Below are 14,835 nucleotides of genomic sequence, written 5' to 3' on the forward strand. Positions count from 1 at the left end.
GGTATCCCCACACCCCAGCCAAGATCGCTGTCATTGGAGACACATCATGTATATGTTTTTGTTTTTTAATCTAGTAATGAATGATATATTATAGGTGCATCTTACGTTTTGAAAAATAAACTTGTCAGTGCCCTCCATTTATACAGATTGTATATAGTAATGACCTCACTAGTTAACATGAATGATTAAATATTTTAATTAGTTGTTTTATATATGCAACCTGTAGGTGACTTTGATGAAGAACCTGGAAGTGTACGGGTTGGATCCTGCAGTTGTCGCCAGTGTTTTGCAGCATAGAGTTCAGGCCAGCTCTGTCTTGCAGCCTGTCCCCGGAGCCAAGGACAAAGTCTTGGTCCAGATCCAAGGAAACCAGATTCAACAAGTTGGCAAATTGCTGCTGGGTATGGACCTTTAGGGAATTCAGTATTTTATCATAATTCCTTCATCTGCACAAATAAAGTCATTTTGTCTATTATTCTCCTTTCAGATCATTATCAAATTCCTCGGAAATACATTCAAGGATTAGAAAAAGCTCCAAAGGGTGGCAAGAAAAAATAGTATTTCAACAAATTGTACCAGCACTTTGAAGTGTTTAACTGTTTTATTGTGTGTAAACAGAATTACAATAAACTCTTCACTGTCCTTTAAATAAAGCTGATCTGGTGTCAAATGCTAAAGGTGGATGAATGAAGTTCTCATTATTGTTCTGCTGTGGCTCCCAAATGTATTTCAGGTTAAAGTTGATGATGGGGTCGGACAAAACGACCAATATGTTTTTCACTTTAAGGTAATTGGATTCTGATGGCAACAAAGAACATTGAGAGGAAACAATTTCCTTAGCTTTAGACGTACTGAGAAACATCTCTGTCGGCAAATGTGTCCTAACAGCTGACTGTATGCAGTTTTGTCAGCAGGCACACCATTAAAGTGTCATATATTCAGCTGGACTGTACAAAAGGAAACAAAAAACACCTGCTTTAAACTGATTTATTTCTAGTTTATTTGTAATTTAATATCACCCAAACTTAAAAGCACAGCATCAACAGTGATTATTCTTGCCATAGTCAAGGTTTTTGTTTATTAAAGTAATCTGCGCGAGACTCAGTCGCTTTTTTAATCTTGTGCATACAGGCATTGGAATTAAACACACTAATAAAGTAGGTTAAACTAGTTAAACACCTTTATTTAAATCCCTGCTGCTGCTTTCTGGACTAATCGATGGCAGACTAAGAGAGATGTGTTTGATTTTCTTTGTTAGATGAAAAGAGCAACGCTGGATGACTTTGGAGATCTTGATCAAAAGTAACACCATCATTTGAAGCAAAGAATTTTATATTGAATTGTACTAGCTGAGTAGAATCGTAGAGGCTCTTGTGGTTGTGGCTTAACGGGAAAGTACAGCTGTGAATCATCAACATAGCTGTTTCAAGAAATAACCTTGAAGCTGTTAAGCAGGTGGCCAAGGACTTACGTATGCAGGATTGTGCAAATGGGGAATAGGTGCAAGAATAGATAGAAATACTCTACAACATTTAAAGCAAAAACAAAGAATGAAGAATTCTAACACGCTTGACAGTCAATATTTGGTATGACTACCTTTATTCTTAAACACAGTCTGAGCTCTCAAGATTTCTTGTAATTTCTTAGGAAGCCTTCAGGAATATTTCCCCAGGATTCCTGAATAAGATTCAAAGCTTTTCTTTTGATGTTGGCTGCCATTTGTTCCATTCTCAGTCAAGATGATCGCACACTGCTTTAGTAATATTGAGGTCAAGGCTCTGGGGACTGTCACTATCTGTTTTTTCTATCCAGGCATGCTTTTACTGAACTTTCAGTGTGTTTGGGATCATTGTCATACTGAAAAATAAAGCTGTTGCCAATCAGATATACTTCCCCAGATGGTTTTGTATGGTGGATCAAATTCTGACTGTGCTTTTCTGCATTCATAATTCCATTAATTTTGACAAGCTCTCCAACACCACTGACGATGATTTGAATTAAAAATTTACCCCATAAGTCCAGTTGCCACTAATTTTTTCTCCTTCTCCTGTTTAGGCTTTCCTTCCACTTCTCAATTTTTGGTTTTTGTTTTCTTTGTACGATGTGCCATGCTGAGAAATGCTTTTAAGTTTTTGGCTAACAATATTATTTTATATCATTATTTTTATGGAATGAACTAAAGAAATGGGAACAAATGATGTGTTTTTATGACAGGCTATTATGAAACAGTACCTACAGATGCAATTTAAAAAGGGTTTGTCTCTAAGCTCTCTGTTATGTAAAGGCACAACACTGGTTCGTCCCTGCACCTGTGAAGTTAGGTATCTTTTTATGTTTGAATGATTCACAGGTCAAGGTTAAGTGGCTTAACAAAAGAAAAAAAAGTTTATTATGAAAATGATCAAATAGAAGACCAATTTAGTGAAAGAAAAAAGAAGAATTGAATTTCCAAATAAAAACTTCAAAAAGTTTCAGAACTATTGCTCAAGACCTTTTTAAATGTTTACAAGTCTGGCTTCGGGACACAGAGTCATCCTGTTGGAGGCAGCCATTAGAAGGGGGATACACTGTGGTTATAAACAGATGGACATGCTTATCAACAACGCTCACTGGTAAGTACAAGGATCAGAAGTGTAATTAATAAAAATGAAGTTGTAGATATAGCATTAAATTACTTTCCACCAAAGTTATTCTGAATCTGCTTTTACAGTTTTTTCTGATTGCTTAAGCACATTTTTTGTAACTATTGGCTAATTTTGCAAAACTCTTCACACAAATAAGAAAACCTGTCACCCAATAATCAAAACATTGTAGTTCTCTTGCAAAAGCAAACACAGCTAGATTAACTCTTCACACCTTCGTAAAAATGGTGTTTCTGTATCAAACAGTACACACAAGCCATCATCTACTAAGCACACAATGCGCCAACTGCACACTGATGGTATGAATACAAAACACATCTGGCTTTTGCTTTCTCTGTGCACAAGGTAGGCTATGTCAGTTTGAGCTCATACTTCTGTCATAAGCATAGAGGGATCCAAACTTCAAGTACTGGTGTTTATTCAAACACATCAAAACAAACACAAGTGTTTATTTCCAAGTATAGGATTATTTGCAATCGCCATAATGACTATATGGGTTACTTGGTCTGCAGTGAACATGCTTCCTCTGCCCCCAGCATCTGGTCATCTAGCAATTCTGTAAAGTAACAATTTCAGTATTTTTACATCAATGGTATTGGTGTGTTTCTCATTGGCATATGGCAGTGCTACAAATCTTTGTGCGAAGTGACTGTACTAACCGATTCTCATTTCAAGATGTCCTTATGGTACTTGCTACAGTGTAGCGGCTCGAGTTAGGCTGAACCCGTTGGCCAGCTACCCTCAGGGTCATTCCACGGTTGATTACATGGTCCACTATTGTAGCTCTGATGTCATCAGCAATTCTATTTCTTACTCTTCCTACCCTTCCTCTCCCCCCTCCTCGTCTTCCTCTTGCTCCTCCTTGTCCTTGTCGTCCTCTTCATCCTACTTCTTCACCTCCACGTCCTCTTCCTCAGCCTCCTCTACTTCTCACTCTTTCTGCTCCCTCCATTGTACTCCGCACACACAGCTTACCTGTATTATAGTGCTTAGGCTGATTGCAAAGTGAACTAATTATCTAAAAAAGTTTTCACATGTGAAAGTGTGCCAGACAGTTGGCAAATTAGTGTTAATGATAGCCATACATGTGTATACTTTTGCTAGGAGTGTGTTGGAAATTTGGTAATTGAGTGTTGTGCAGTGAATTGTGCCTACAGTTTTGCAAAGTGTGTGTTACAAAATTGCAAACTGAGTGCAAAGCAGTTTTTGTGCTTTTAGTTTTGCAAACTCAGTGAGTGGTTTTGCTATAAGTCTGAATAGTTTTAGGAATTGTGGTACAGGAATCACAGTTAGGGTTTAAGCATTCAGAAAAAACTGTAATAATATCTTGCCAAAACCTCATAAATACCATTATCCCTAATTCAAGTTTAATAGTTGCAATTACCAAGAAATGGTTTCAGGGCAGGCTCGATGTCTTTGCTGGGGTTTTGTGTGACCATATGGATTTTTTTCTATTAATCCAACTGTGGAATACCTTTTTTTAATGCCAAGAAAAAAACGTAAAAAATCCAAGTCATGCCCTGATTTCACCTGTCAGAGTCAGAGCTCCCTCTACTGATGAGTCAGTTTCTCCACAACCACATGTTTTCCTGCTGGTACAATACAGTTCACATTAAAATTGATACTGAGGAAAGTCTTGCTATAGAAATGTATGTTTTTGTCCAAATTGTGACATTTAAAACGTTGTAATAAAAAATGTAGAACTCCGTCAGTATGAATGTTGTGTGTGCAGGTGAATGAACTCACTTAGGGTAAGGGTGTGGCGAGCACTGTGGAGGAAATTCTTGATAGAAATTCAAACTTGCAACCCACTCATCTTCACACCGAGTAGCCCTGTGCTTTTCCTTTGTATTACTCTAACATTTCCTACCCAACAGATGTTCAATTGATTCCTCTGCTGGATTTATATGTATATAATACATATCCAGCAGCGAAGCCAATTCAACATCTGTTGCCTCCCTTGGAGAAGAAGGCTGGAAGCCTGGAATGATGTTAGTCGGTTAAGTGGGGTGCAAAAGGGCATCATGAGAGACAGCTCGAAAAAAGACGAAAAAGAGGTAGAACCAGATGTCTGTATGAGAGTCTAGAAACTGCCAAACAAAAGCTCACGGCTCTGGCCACTGTGCTGAAGAGATATATCAAAAAAGCAGAGGCCAGGGGCGCTTTTAGACCATTTTGGGGGCACTTCACCATTCTGGGGGTGTTCAAAATGAATCAAAGCACCCCCAAAGATTTCATACTTTTTTGACAATATTTGCTGTTTGTGTGACACACTACTAAAGATATAAAAACCTTACAGCACTTGGTTGGAGTAATATTTTAACAACAAAAGTATAGCCCCCCCACCAAAAATGGTCTGTTCCAGCTCGCCGCTCCCCTACTCTAGCGCCCTTTCTGCCAGAGCGATGGTGGCCTAGACGCAGCAGAGCGGAGGTGTGAGTGCCTGGCTTAAAACAGGACATGTTAGCTGCATTTAACCTTCAGTTACTCTTTATATAGTTAGGTAGGAGTCAGACCATGTTTCTTTTTAGCTGAAAAACATTACACCAGGTAACCTGCAGTTTTGAAAACGTGTTTTCCGACAACATTTGAAGCTGGTTATTTTGTCATATGTGCATGTGTGCCGATATGAAACCCAAGGTACTATAGTACCTTGGGTTTCATATCAATAACTCCACTTTTCAGTTATTTATTTGTAAAAAAATGTTTGGAATCATGTATGATTTTCGTTCCACTTCTCACGTGTACACCACTTTGTATTGGTCTTTCACGTGGAATTCCAATAAAACTGATTCATGTTTGTGGCTGTAATGTGACAAAATGTGGGAAAGTTCAAGGGGGCCGAATACTTTTGCAAGCCACTGTAACTGTAAATTCAGAAAAAGGATGATACCAAACAAGGCAAAGTAAATAGTTTTTAAAGGTGAAATATAGAGGAATTAGGGATGGAGGGACTGACAGAGACAGGGAAGAAGTCTCATCGTGACAAGTAAAGTTTATCTTGCCTGGCTGGGCAGCTCTCTGGGTGCTCAGCACCCCCAAAGCTCTGATCCTAGAATCGCCCCTGGCAGAGGCCAAGAGAATAAATGGCCTGTTCTCCAAAGATCCAGCTTCAAAGACAGAATAGAACAAGGGCATACCTACCCAAAGAGGAATACTGGAAGTACATCCAGGAGAAAGAGGTATCACTCAAGACCAACACCAAGCAACAGCACCAGGACATTACATGATCTACGCTTACTGATCACCTTCCTGCACCAGGGACACAAAGTAACAGAATGTAAACATTTCCATCCTGGAAAGATGTAAATGTTTACATTAGGAAAAGAAAAATAGGACAACATTTTTTCTTCCTCAGTTCCCAGGTGATCAGATGTGTAAACAAATCCAAAATTACCTAATATTTTTTTCTTAACATGTGTCCTTGGGCAAGACACTTCACCTACCGCCTACTGGTTTTGGCCAGAGGGGCCGATGGCGCGATATGGCAGCCTCGCTTCTGTCAGTCTGCCCCAGGGCAGCTGTGGCTACAACTGTAGCTTGCCTCCACCAGTGTGTGAATGTGAGAGTGAATGAATAGTGGAATTGTAAAGCTCTTTGAGGGTCTCGAAAAGCGCTATATAAATGCAATCCATTATTATTATTATTATTATTAATCATTCGTACACGAGGGAGGGGGAGAGAGACTATAAGGCGGATAGATATTGAGATTGACATGTGCAAACTGCTTTAACCCATGTTTGAGGGTGCCTGCCTGGAAGTTGCAAAATAACATCTTAGCGATGGTTTATCCACAGACACGCTGTTGTTAAGGATTTTGCAAAACAATCCAGAGCTTTGCTTATAAGGCTGGGGCAAATATTCCTCCCTGCTGGTTATATCAGGCGCTTTTAAGTCATAAATCTTTTGAACTGAACACTGGAACAGCACATTTTCATGATTCTAAGTCTTCTTTGCTGGTTTTCCCCCTTTTTGTACTTTGTGTGAAACTCTCAAGGAAACAAAAATGAATATGGATACAATAACTTTCAATTAAGTTGGTATTTTTGTGGTGAATTCAAGACCGTAGCTGTATTTCACTTCAGTGAATTTCCCACACCAAAGGAAAATGTATGTTTCCACAGTTTAAAAAAAACAGAAGCTCCTTTCAGAATTTCTGAAAAAAAAAATTCATCAGATTCAATTGGCGTTGGGTTTATTAAGTGATAACTGAAGCTGTGTCCAATTACACAGCCCCAGTTATGTTGAGGTCAGGTCTCTGTGGTGAGATCAGTTTAGCACTGGGAAATTTACTCTACAAGTCATTATCATGCTTGTAATGTTTTCTTTAAGATTCTGCTGTAGTACAGCAATCAAATTGTTCCAATTTGTTGTTTCCCTGTAGACGATCAAGATTTATTCATAGTTTCTTCCACATCCAGGACCCAAGGGGTCTGATTTTCCCCTCAGTATGTGGGGTCATGTCTCTGTCAGGTTTTACAACTTTCTCTTGGCACTCTCCCACTTGTAATAATGGCATACTCTTAATGCCTTTGAGTTCTTTTGTAGTTTGAAACGTGAACATGAATTTTAACATAAACAGTCAGTGAACCTGAGTTTGTAAGTAATAAGAAAAAGTCAATAAATAATAACATGTCAAAAAAGTTCATTTTTGTTTTATTGTAGAGAAAGCCTGAAGGTACCACCATGTATTCATAAAAAGTTTGAGAAGATCTGTGAACCAAATCTCCAGCAGAAAAGTGCCCCTTTTCACATCTCACACAGCATGCACAGCTTAAATTATTTATTTCGTTAAAGTTGGACAGATATGAAAAAGTTCTATTATATGTTTACGTTGTGGTTCCATTTTCTGAACAAAATATAACTTTATTAATGCAGTCCAGTGTTTTTTTAACTGAATTTTAACCCAAAATTCTATTTTTGTACATATTCACTGATGGTGGTAGTAGTCCATGATGATCAAAACCTGATATTTCTTTTGCATTTACAGTGTGTGTAAAATTGGTAAATAGTGGACTTGCTCAGGTATGAAGTGGTGGTAAGGGCCCCAAAATTACCTGCCCTGGAGTCTACAACAGAGTTGTTACATCTATACGGTCTGACATCATTAGCCGTGCCTAACTCTGCTGCAGGTCCCAAAGTCAAACGATTACTGCGGCATCACTGAGAGTTAAAAACTGTCTAAATCCCTTCATCTGTAATAAAATGATCAGTGCTGCTGCTCTACCTGGTTTAACAATTAAGTTTAACATCCATGCATTCACGAAAACCAAATTTATGAAATTTAACAGAGTTAGAAGTTAGCAGGAAGTTAGCTCACTAGTCATAATATACCATGTTCTGACTGAGGGATTTATGAAACAAATTAAGACGTACAGCTCTGCTATCATTTCTGACATACATGAAGACAGGAAAGTAAACAGCAGGGACGTTTGTAGGGTTACTGAAGTTTGGCTAGCTGGTATACAATGATGTGCTACATGATCGCTAGCGACACAGCTATGTTAGCATAATATAAACAGTGAAGCTGGAGGATGAACGCTAACTTTTTTCTACTCTGTAAAAGTTAACGTGAGGGTTCCCGATGGTTCGGGACAAATGCAATCGCATGGCAGGATGCTGTAAACGGACTGAACTTCAGCCAGGAGAACAACTGAGATAATCCATCCACAATATGAGGTTAATTATCAATATACTGCTGCATGGGCTGAGCTGTAGTGACATTGTAAGGTTTTAAAAACTGAGCTTTAAAATGATTAGCAGTAATAAAAACCAAGAGAGGCCGACAGTGATCACTGACTGTTTTAGGGGCTTGTTGAGATTAAATAGAACAAGATACAAAGCATTAAAACAAGTAAGAAACACAAAAGCCTTATTAAACGCAGAGTAGTTTGGGCCCGGAAGCAGGATTCATCACATCATCACTTAAAGACTGGATTGTGGCAACCATTAGCTTTGACCTAAAGCATAATATTTTAGGTCAAAACCTAATGACATATTTGCACGCAGTTACACTGCTGTGCATCTATTATTGCAGACTTGTAATTAAAGACCAGAAAGTTTGAAAGAAAACAAACAGATCCATGTTTCTGCAGCATAATTTAAAATAAAGATTCCAAATGACAGGAGTAACAGTTCAGTAATATTTAAACATCATTTCTTTACACAGAGTGAATTTAAATTAAACGAAACTTTTATGTGACATGTTTGTTTTGTCATTAAAAAAAAACCATAAAAGCTATTCAGCACACCTAAATCATGATGGTTATTTGACTGAACTGATTGCTGGAGCGTGACTCTCCTTGTTTGTTTGCCAGCTTTGATTGTCCAGGTTTGGAAACGCAGGAAATTAATTCATTATTTTAAAGTGCAAGTCAAACAATGGAGCTGTGTGTCAAGATCGTTAATTTGGCAGGAAATCCATATATTTTGTTTAATGGGATGGGTGACATAAAGAGTAAAGCAAAGTAATAAAGAAAATTAAATTGTATTTTATGGAGTCTTAGTTCAGTTAAATGGTTTGTGGCCTTTTGAGAAAAACAAAGTCATTAACTTGTTATGGCTGCCCTAAGAACGCTTGCACCTGTAAAAGCTTTGCTGAGGATAATATCTCCATGATTGTGTTTTCTAATCACACCGAGAATTTTCTTTGACTTTCTGTAGTTTTGTTTTGCAATAGAAGGACGCCTGATAAATACAAGCCGAGAACTCCTGGCGAAACCTGGACTGGGTGCATACATACAGGTACATGTTTGCAGCAGCATTGCTCAGGCAGAGCATGGTCCCAGCATCAGCTGCTATATTTATTTGGTGATTATAATCATTACGATCCAAAGTGTACAACTCAGTTGTGCGAAGGATGATCTGAGTTATAGCGCGCGTGACAGACAGCAGCACAAAACTCATGGATACGGTCACTAAAAGAACCACTGATTTTCTTCTCCGGGAGCGAAGAAGGGGCCTGACTTTGCAAACCCCAGGAGCCAATCCTGCAGGGATGTGAACCCGGCTACTGAGAGAAATCAGTTGTAAGGTCAACCCGTTAACTGTGAGGATGATGAGAAAGGGGAACATGTAGGCTTGCAGTGTTTGAATCCAGACCAGGGCATGAATGAACCGAGTCGGTGCCTCTGGGTTGTAAATACACCTGGTCTGATTATTATCATGGACTGAGATATTAGACCAGTAGTGAGGAATGGCAAAAAGATGACTGAAAACAAACGTGGCTGCTATAGTCCATGCTGCACATCTCTGATTGCAGATTTTAGGTTTGATTTTCCACGTGTGAATGGCAATAAAACGCTCCACTGTAAACAGAACCACAAGCCAAGTAGAGGCATTATAGGCACCGTAATTAAAAATGTCCCTCAGGCTGCACCAAGGCTCATAGCTCCAAAATGGCTCCTGCTGGTGGTACTTCAAAGAAAGCTCGAGAATCACAATGAACATCAGGACAAAGTTGTCTGCCACTGAGATGGCCATCAGATACAAGGCACTGGATCTGGAGAGGGTGCAGTTCCTCTTCCAGATGATTAGAAAGGTGACGATGTTGGCTGAGAAAAGGTTAGTGTCAGTTAAGGTAACTTGTTACTCAGCAGGAAAGTTTCTAAATGGTCTAAAATAGTGAAATATTTTCATATGAAACCAGTTAGCTGCACTATCTTTTGAAATGTACTTACATGGGATGCCCACAGCTGCTAGAGCAGGATAAAAAACTTCTTGCAGTGTCACCATCCAGTGTTTCGTTTGAGAGCCCATGTCCTCTCCCATCACAGATAGTGTCATTAACTGCAGCTACAAACACCCAACTCGCAGTTATTGCCCGGACACCATGTAGTCACTCCCACCTCATCTCACTTTACAAATTGTGGCAGTGTATCAACAGCTTGGTGATGTGATGAGTGGTGATTATTCATTTTATGATGGTTTAACAGCAGGGAACAGGCAGGAAAAGCTACAAATTCCAAGTGCATCATCTTTTTAAATCTGGGTTTTGATGAGGAAGAGGAGACAGAGCAAGAAAATAACCTGCTCTTTGGCCATAACAGTTGACCACTTTGATTCAGGCTGAAACCTCTCACCTGCTGTTAGATAGATTGACGATTTTTATTTGTTTTATATGTTTGTTTGTTTGGTTGGGTGGAGTTTTTTTGGTTTGTTTTTTTGTTGTTTTGTTTTTTTTGCTCCTTAACTGAAAAACTTAATGGATTCAGGCTGTTTTTCATAATACCGACTGCCAAGTGAACACACCAAACGCAGCAGCCTTTAACTCACTTATATTACCATGTTTGAACTGATGACATGAAAATGTTAGGGTTATAAAAGACGTGAATGTACAGTAGCAAAGTTGGGTCAGCCATTAGTTTGTGGGGGTTTGTTTTGAAGCCTTAAGTCAGTTTGGCCCTCACCTCCTTGTTTTTTGGAGCCAGAAGTGACAAGAAAAACCTGAATAGGAAATTTGCAAAGAAAAGCGTCTGGACTTCTTTAAGTTGCTTGAAGACGTTTCACCTCTCATCCGAGAAGCTTCTTCAGTTCTAAGGTCAAATGGTGGAGAGTCCCAGATATAACCTAGTGGGAGTATCCCCCCACAGAGGGACAAAAGGACCCCCTAATGATCCTCTAATCGCCTGAGCCAAGGTGGAAAACTGGGCGTGGGTCCCAATCAGCCAGAGTTTCGGGTGAGTTCATTGTGAAACCTGGCCCCACCTTATCATGCGAATTCCTGAGGTCAGATGGCCTAGGATGTGAGTGGGCGTTAAGGCGTCTGGGAAGGGATCTCAAAACTGGATTATAGATGGCAGAGAGTTGGTGTCGTAAACCCCCGCCTCTGTTCAAAGATGGTCGCTCACAGTGGACATAGATGGCTTCTTTCACTCCTCTTTCAAACCATCTGTCCTCTCTGTCCAAAATGTGAACATTGGCATCCTCGAAAGAGTGTCCTTTATCCTTAAGATGCAGATGGACTGCTGAGTCTTGTCCTGTGGAGGTGGCTCTTCTGTGTTGTGCCATGCGCTTGTGAAGTGGCTGTTTGGTCTCTCCAATGTAGAGGTCTGAGCATTCCTCGCTGCACTGTACAGCATACACCACATTGTTAAGCTTGTGTTTTGGCGTTTTGTCTTTCGGGTGAACCAGTTTCTGTCTGAGCGTGTTGCTGGGTCTGAAATACACTGGGATGTCATGCTTGGAGAAAACTCTCCTGAGTTTCTCTGATACACCGGCTACATAGGTGATGACAATGTTGTTGCGTCTGTCCTTCTTATCCTCCCTCGCTGGTGTCTGGTCTTCTTTTCTGTGCCTCTTTGCTGACTTTAAGAACGCCCATTTAGGATAGCCGCACGTTTTGAGTGCTTCCTTTACATGTGTGTGTTCCTTCTTTTTCCCTTCAGGCTTAGAGGGAACATGTTCACACCTTGCTTTCAAAAACACACACTCCTCATCCTGAACCTACACAACCCAGAGAAGAAAACACACCTGATGTCAGTCAGGAGAAATGGGTTAAGAACTTTTCAGACAGGATTCTCACTGAACCTGAAAAGAGAGTATTAGCCAAAGGACTCAATTTTGCCATTTCTCCACAACAGTTGCCCATAGTGGACCTCATCACAGCCACAGAATCTGCCATACGGATTAATAAATTATCACAGACAGAAGCAGAGCAAATCAGGATGAAAGTCTCAGCCACGCTCTCCAGTGCCAAAGTCCCTCCATCCAACCTCACAATACAGGAAAAGAAGGCCGTCACTTCCCTGAGCAAAGACCACAACATCACTGTTTTACCAGCTGATAAGGGAAAATGCACCATGGTCCTAAACACTACAGATTACCGTACAAAGATCACTACTCTCCTCAGTGACAACAATACCTACGAAGCCCTAAAGCGAGACCCCACAAGCAGCTACAAAAAGAAAGTTATAGCTTGCCTTCAAGACTTTGAAAAGGACAAAATTATTGACCGCCTTACATATCACTGCCTTTACCCAGGGGATGCCATACCCTGCATCTATGGACTTCCTAAGATCCACAAGGAAGCTGTCCCACTCAGACCCATAGTCAGTAGCATAAACTCAGCCACTTACAACATTGCTAAACACCTTGCTACCATCCTTGCGCCTCTCGTGGGGAACACCCCACACCACATCAAGAACTCCACCGACTTCACCGACAAGGTCCAGAAACTTACCCTGGATCCAGATGAAACCATGGTGTCCTTTGATGTAGTCTCTCTCTTCACTTGCATACCCACCACGGAGGCCGTGGAGACTGTCAGAAAACGACTACAAGAAGACAGCTCCTTGGAGGACAGGACCAACTTCACACCCGATCAGATTTGCACACTGTTAGACCTCTGCCTCACCACTACATATTTCAAGTACAACGAAGGCTTTTACAGACAAAAACATGGCTGTGCCATGGGCTCCCCCGTGTCACCTATTGTAGCCAACCTTTACATGGAGGAAGTGGAAAGGAAGGCTCTTGGCTCTTTCAAAGAAAGAGTACCCAGCCACTGGTACAGATATGTGGACGACACCTGGGTCAAAATCAAGACACAAGAAGTGGAATCCTTCACTGCGCACATTAACGCCGTGGATAAAAACATCAAGTTCACCAGGGACACAAAGGACAACTGTTTGCCTTTCCTGGACTGCGCCGTGCACATTGAAGAGAACGGCAAACTCAACATCGAAGTTTACCGGAAGCCCACACACACGGACCAGTACCTCCTCTTTGACTCCCATCACCCTTTGGAACACAAACTTGGAGTAATTAGGACCCTACACCACCGGGCAGAACATGTTCCCTCTAAGCCTGAAGGAAAAAAGAAGGAACACACACATGTAAAGGAAGCACTCAAAACGTGCGGCTATCCTAAATGGGCGTTCTTAAAGTCAGCAAAGAGGCACAGAAAAGAAGACCAGACACCAGCGAGGGAGGATAAGAAGGACAGACGCAACAACATTGTCATCACCTATGTAGCCGGTGTATCAGAGAAACTCAGGAGAGTTTTCTCCAAGCATGACATCCCAGTGTATTTCAGACCCAGCAACACGCTCAGACAGAAACTGGTTCACCCGAAAGACAAAACGCCAAAACACAAGCTTAACAATGTGGTGTATGCTGTACAGTGCAGCGAGGAATGCTCAGACCTCTACATTGGAGAGACCAAACAGCCACTTCACAAGCGCATGGCACAACACAGAAGAGCCACCTCCACAGGACAAGACTCAGCAGTCCATCTGCATCTTAAGGATAAAGGACACTCTTTCGAGGATGCCAATGTTCACATTTTGGACAGAGAGGACAGATGGTTTGAAAGAGGAGTGAAAGAAGCCATCTATGTCCACTGTGAGCGACCATCTTTGAACAGAGGCGGGGGTTTACGACACCAACTCTCTGCCATCTATAATCCAGTTTTGAGATCCCTTCCCAGACGCCTTAACGCCCACTCACATCCTGGGCCATCTGACCTCAGGAATTCGCATGATAAGGTGGGGCCAGGTTTCACAATGAACTCACCCGAAACTCTGGCTGATTGGGACCCACACCCAGTTACACACCTTGGCTCAGGCGATTAGAGGATCATCAGGGGGTCCTTTTGTCCCTCTGTGGGGGGATACTCCCACTAGGTTATATCTGGGACTCTCCACCATTTGACCTTAGAACTGAAGAAGCTTCTCGGATGAGAGGTGAAACGTCTTCAAGCAACTTAAAGAAGTCCAGATGCTTTTCTTTGCAAGCTCCTTTGACTACGATGACCTGGATGACTGAGAACCTTCACAGACTGAATAGGAAATATCTCTTTGAGGTCTAATATCTACTTACTCCTTGTTATATTTATATAAGCAAAATATATCACCATTATTGCACTTTCAAGCACCACCACAGGGCCTTCACCTTTAGAACAATGTGACTACATTAATCTGTCATGGAGCTGTTACGAAAGCCTCAATGGATGCAAATTCACAATAATGATGTTGTGACCCACTCTGATCCCTTTGTGGGTAGTTTGGATGTCCCGTGTCTGTGTGGGTTGCCTCCAGGCACTCATGCTTCCTCACAAAGTCCAAAGACATTCATGTTACGTTAACTGGGGATTCTAAATTGGCGGTTGGTGAGAATAGACTAGTGAACCTCCCGTGCTATTACAGCTTGGATAGGCTCCAGCCTATCCATCCATGCAGACAGATGGACACAC

General features: G+C 41.0%; 2 protein-coding genes across 3 annotated transcripts in view; one reads left to right on the plus strand and one right to left on the minus strand.

Annotated features, from left to right (window-relative positions):
* eif2d (eukaryotic translation initiation factor 2D) overlaps positions 1–1,176 on the plus strand; it is a 67,289-nt gene extending 66,113 nt beyond the window's left edge. For both annotated transcript variants that reach the window (XM_085393758.1, XM_085393759.1), the window contains exons 14-15: positions 227–401; positions 488–1,176. In XM_085393758.1, coding sequence (XP_085249884.1) covers positions 227–401; positions 488–558 — 246 coding nt within the window. In that variant the 3' untranslated portion in view covers positions 559–1,176. The remainder of the gene's footprint in view (positions 1–226; positions 402–487) is intronic.
* Positions 1,177–9,269: 8,093 nt separating this feature from the next.
* On the minus strand, positions 9,270–10,400 carry LOC146645487 (putative G protein-coupled receptor 139). Its single transcript, XM_085394345.1, has 2 exons — positions 10,322–10,400; positions 9,270–10,195 (listed from the first exon to the last, which is right to left on the minus strand). Exons 1-2 carry the CDS (start codon positions 10,398–10,400, stop codon positions 9,270–9,272), a joined length of 1,005 nt encoding a protein of 334 aa, XP_085250471.1.
* Positions 10,401–14,835: the final 4,435 nt, after the last annotated feature.

This window comes from Rhamphochromis longiceps, linkage group LG20, assembly GCF_057381845.1.
Source record: "Rhamphochromis longiceps isolate RC_006_pf linkage group LG20, R_longiceps_female_GT1.1, whole genome shotgun sequence".
In the NCBI taxonomy this organism is placed as follows: Eukaryota; Metazoa; Chordata; class Actinopteri; order Cichliformes; family Cichlidae; genus Rhamphochromis; species Rhamphochromis longiceps.

Bases quoted from the DNA above. Each gene is read 5' to 3' on its own strand.
- LOC146645487 (XM_085394345.1), bottom strand. From the start codon at position 10,400: ATGGGCTCTCAAACGAAACACTGGATGGTGACACTGCAAGAAGTTTTT. The intron at 10,196-10,321 runs GTAAGTACATTT...ACCTTTTCTCAG, and splicing joins AGCAGCTGTGGGCATCCCAT to CCAACATCGTCACCTTTCTA.